The 5,376-nt window shown below is 35.9% G+C and overlaps 1 protein-coding gene across 1 annotated transcript in view; it reads left to right on the plus strand.

The window, feature by feature from the left end:
- The window catches only part of ABCA12 (ATP binding cassette subfamily A member 12), a 221,857-nt gene that overhangs the window by 182,768 nt on the left and 33,713 nt on the right, over window positions 1-5,376 (plus strand). The window contains exon 39 of the mRNA XM_017893499.1: window positions 520-625. Within this exon, the coding sequence (XP_017748988.1) occupies window positions 520-625 (106 nt within the window). The remainder of the gene's footprint in view (window positions 1-519; window positions 626-5,376) is intronic.

Consider the following 5,376-nt stretch of genomic DNA (forward strand, 5'->3'; position numbering starts at 1 on the left):
TATATAAATAAATAAATAAATAAATAAGAAACAAAAGTAAAAAATAAAAAATAAATTACTGGAGGAATTTCAAGGTTTTCAATCTTGTGCTAAGGACACAAGGTATGTGTATTTTATTTATTTCTCCAGCTTGGTCTCTTCTATTAGTTTTTATTACCATTATTGACAGTCAGGTTACTTTAGTTCTAGTCTCAGAATCCCATGGATCTGCCACAGGGATGTAGATAATGACTTCTCCAGTTTATTTCAAGCTTTGCCTAGAAGAGATCCTGAATAACTAATAACTTAGTGCTGTCCACAGAACAACTCTCTTCCCAATTTCTGCCTGTTTCCAAATTGGAAATTTATAGGCCTATGGTCAATACTCTAGAGAACAGTGCATAATCTTCCAAGATAAAATAAATTATTGGAGAATTGATGCTCTTATTTTAAATATAAATAAGATAGCCTGTCAGATGTTAAGACAGCCTCATTTATTTGAATGCAATATTGATCTTGCCTTCTTTTGGAATTTAATAGGTATGGTATGATCCAGAAGGCTATCACTCCCTTCCAGCTTACCTCAACAGCCTGAATAATTTCCTTCTGCGAGTTAACATGTCAAAATACGATGCTGCCCGACATGGTAAAGTTACTAACAAACACAAAAGTGTCTTGTATTGCAACTTTGGTTACTCTCCGTATAAAAATGCACTTTATATCCTGTTTCTTCACAGTGGCAGGTATTTTATGGTATCTAAATCACAGGTCTTTAAAAGGAGTTTAGAAGTAGTAACTACCGCCAGATGGAACATTCTGAATAATCCTCTTAACTTTGGGTTAATTTAGTTTTCTCATTTATCAAATCAGGATAATAATGCTGACTTCATGTGCATGTCTGCTGTGAACCAAGTAGATATAGCTCATAGAAAAATATTTTTAAACGATGTGCTTGCTTGTCTACAGGCTAAACAATTTTTAAAAACAATTAATGTTTACAAATATTGTTTACAAATCTAAACATGATGACAAAACTTTTCTTTCTTTTTTGACATATGTTAGTGGTTACTTGTTTATTTTATTGTTATTTTTCTTCAACTTTTATTTTAAGTTCAGGGGTACATAAAGTTCATTTACCAGATGTGTAGGTTTGTTACATAGGTAAATATGTGCCATGGTGGTTTTCTGCACAGATCAACCCATCACCTAGGTATTAAGCCCAGCATCCCTGGCTATTCTTCCTGATGCTCTCCCTCCTTCCATCCTCTGCACTCTGACAGGCCCCAGTATGTATTGTTCCCCACCATGTGTCCATGTGTTCTCACCATTCAGCTCCCACTTATAAGTGAGAATGTGCAGTGTTTGGTTTTCTGTTCCTACATTAGTTTCCTGAGGATAATGGCTTCCAGCTCCATCCATCTCTTTGCAAAGGACATGATCTCATTCCTTTTTATGGCTGCATCGTATTCCATGATGTATATATACCACATTTTATTTATCCAGTCTGTCACTGATGGACATTTAGGTTGATTCCATGTCTTTGCTATTGTGAGTAGTGCTGCAATGAACATACATGTGCATCTATCTTTATAACAAAATTATACATATTCCTTTTGGTATATATGTAGTAATAAGACTGCTGGGTGAAATGGTATTTCTGCCTCTTGATCTCTGAGGAATCACCATACTGTCTTCCACAATGGTTGAACTAATTTACATTCTTACCAACAGTGTAAAAGCTCTCCTTTTTCTCTGCAACCTTGCCAGCATCTATTGTTTTTTGACTTTTTACTAATAGCCATTCTGACTATTTTGAGATGGTATCTCATTGTGGTTTTGATTTAATTTCCCTAATGATCAGTGATGTTAAATTTTTTTTCATGTTTGTTGGTTGCATGTATGTCTTCTTTTTAGAAGTGTCTGTTCATGTCCTTTGCCCACTGAATAATGTTCCCCGCCACCCCCCCCACCAGTAAATTTAAGTTCTTTATAGACTCTGGATATTAGACGTTTGTCAGACAGATAGATGGCAAAATTTTTCTCCTATTTGGTAGGTTGTCTGTTCACTCTGATGATAGTTTCCTTTTCTGTGCAGAAGCTCTTTGGTTTAATTAGATCCCATTTGCCAATTTTTGCTTTTGTTACAATTGCTTTGTTTTTGGCATTTTCATCATGAAACTTTTGCCTGTGCCTATGTCCCGAATGGTATTGCCTAGATCTTCTTCTAGGGTTTTATAGTTTTGATTTTACATTGAAGTATTTAATCCATCTCGAGTTAATTTTTTAATATGGTGTAAGAAATGGGTCCAGTTTCAATTTTCTGCATATGGCTAGCCAGTTCTCCCAGCATCATTTATTAAATAGGGAATCTTTTTCCCCATTGTTGGTTTTTGTCAGGTTTGTCAGAGATCAGATGGTTGTAGGTATGTGGTCTTATTTCTGAGTTCTCTATTCTGTTCCATTGGTCTATGTGTTTGTTCTTGTATCAGTACCATGCTTTTTTGATTACTATAGCCTTGTAGTATAGTTTGAAGTTGGATAGTGTGATGCCTCCAGCTTTGTTCTTTTTGCTTAGGATTGTCTTAGCTATTCTGTCTCTTTTTTGGTTCCATACGAATTTAAAAATTTTTCTAATTCTGTGAAGAATGTCAATGGTAGTTTAATGGGAATAGCATTGAATCTATAAATTACTTTGGGCAGTATGGCCATTTTCATGATATTGATTCTTCCTATCCATGAGCATGGAATGTTTTTCCATTTGTTTGTGTTCTCTCTGATTGCTTTGAGCAGTGGTTTGTTGTTCTCTTGAAGAGGTCCTTCACTTCCTTTGTTAGCTGTATTCCTACGTATTTTATTCTTTTTGTAGCAATTGTGAATGAGAGTTCATTCATGATTTGGCTCTCTGCTTGTCTATTGTTGGTATATAGTAATGCTAGCAACTTTTGCACATTGATTTTGTCTCCTGAGATTTTGCTGAAGCTGCTTATCCTAGCTTAAGAAGCTTTTGGGCTGGGACAATGGGGTTTTCTAGATATAGGATCATGTCATCTGCAAACAAACATAATTTGACTTTCTCTCTTCCTATTTGAATACCTTTATTTCTTTCTCTTGCCTGATTGCTCTGGCCAAAACTTCCAATACTATGTTGAATAGGAGTGGTGAGAGAGGGCATCCTTGTCTTGTGCCAGTTTTCAGGGGGAATGCTTCCAGCTTTTGCCCATTCAGTATATTATTGTCTGTGGGTTTGCCTTGTATGTCTTTTATTATTTTGAGGTATGTTCCTTTAATACCTAGTTTGAGTTTTTAACAAAAGGGATGTTGAATTTTATCAAATGCCTTCTCTGTGTCTATTAAGATAGTCTTGTAATTTTTGTCTTTAGTTCTGTTTATGTGATAAATCATATTTATTGATTTGTATATGTTGAACCAACCTTGCGTCCTCGGGATGAAAGCCAATTTGATTGTAGTGGATAAACTTTTTGATATGCTACTGGATTCAGTTTACCAGTGTTTTATTGAGAATTTTTGCATTGATGTTCATCAAGGATATTGGCCTGAAGCTTTAGCTTTTTTTTTTTTTTCTTTGGCAGAGTCTCACTCTATTGCCCAGGCTGGAGTGCAGTGGCACAATCTCAGCTCACTGCAGTCTCTGCCTCTGGGGTTAAGCAATTCTCCTGCCCCAGTCTCCCGAGTAGCTGGGATTACAGGTGCCCGCCATATGCCTGGCTAATTTTTTGTATTTTTATTAGAGACAGGGTTTCACCATGTTGGGCAGGCTGGTCTCAAACTCCTGACTTCAGATGATCCACCCACCTTGGGCTCCCAAAGTGCTGGGATTACAGGCGTGAGCCATCACGCCTAGCCTCTTTTTTTTTTTTTTTTTTTTATTTCTGCCAGGTTTTGGTATCAAGATGATGCTGGCCTCATAGAATTAGTTAGGGAGGAGTCTCTCCTTTCAATTGTTTGGAATAATTTCAGTAGAAATTGTATCAGCTCTTCTTTATACTCTGGTAGAATTCAGCTGTGAATCCATCTGGTCCTGGGCTCTTTTGGTTGGTAGGTTATTACTGCCTCAATTTCAAAACTTGTTATTGGTCTATTTAGGGATTCGATTTCTTCCTGGTTCAGTCTTGGGAGGGTATATGTGTCCAGAAATTTCTCCATTTCTTCTACATTTTCTAGTTTATTTGCATAGAGGTGTTCATAGTATTCTCTGATGGTTGTTTGTATTTCTGTGGGGTCAGTGGTAATATCCCCCTTATCATTTCTGATTGTGTTTATTTGATTATTCTCTCTTTTCTTATTTGTTAGTCTAGCTAGCTGTCTATTTAATTAATGTTTCCAAAAAAGAGCTCCTGGATTCATTGATTTTTTAAAGGATTTTTTTTTTGTCTCTCTGTCTCCTTCAGTTCAGCTCTGATCTTGGTTATTTCTTGTCTTCTGCTAGCTTTGGGGTTTATTTGCTCTTGGTTCTCTAAGTTATTTTAGTTAAGATGTTAGGTTGTTAACTGGAGACCTAGATGTTTAGCTGTTTGATGTGGGCATTCAGTGCTATAAATTTCCCTCTTAACACTATTTTAGCTGCGTCCCAGAGATTCTGGTACATTCTCTCTTTTTCTCATTAGTTTCAAAGAACTTCTTGATTTCTGCCTTAATTTCATTATTTACCCAAGGGTCATTCTGGAGAAGGTTGTTCAATTTCCATATAGTTGTGTGGTTTTGACTGAATTTCCTAATCTTGAGTTCTAATTTAATTGCATTGTAGTCTGACAGACTATTATGATTTCAGTTCTTTTTAATTTACTGAGGAGTGTTTTACTTCTGATTATGTGATCAATTTTAGAGTAAGTGCCACGTGGCGATGAGAAAAATGTACATTCTGTTGTTTTTGGGTGGAAAGTTCTGTAGATATCAGGTCTATTTGATCCAGAGCTGAATTCCAGTCCTGAATATCTTTGTTAATTTTCTGAAAGACAAAACTTTTAGACTAAAAAATTCTATAACTGGACAAAAGCATTGCCATTCATTGAGCACTGACCATATGACATGCTTTATATGAAATATTGATGATCCCTACAGCACTCTTCAGGGTGAATATTATTATCCCCTACTATTATATCATTTCTCTAAGGCCTAGAAGTGGGATTTGAATCCAGGGCTGTCTCACTCCTGCCTGTTTATTTTTCTAATCCTCCACACTGCTCCTCTGAACTCAGCCATGCCTACTTCAGTTGGGTTTCACAAGAGGCTTTCACATGGTTTTTAAAATAAGGCTTGAAATTTGAAACAGACTTTTAAAATATATACATATTTCAATTACTGTTTATCAGATCATGTCATCTTCTTGAGCCTTGCTCAAATTATTTTTTCATGCTGATCCTACAATTTTTTTTTTTT

Source organism: Rhinopithecus bieti, unplaced genomic scaffold, assembly GCF_001698545.2.
Source record: "Rhinopithecus bieti isolate Rb0 unplaced genomic scaffold, ASM169854v2 scaffold_23918, whole genome shotgun sequence".
Lineage (NCBI taxonomy): Eukaryota > Metazoa > Chordata > Mammalia > Primates > Cercopithecidae > Rhinopithecus > Rhinopithecus bieti.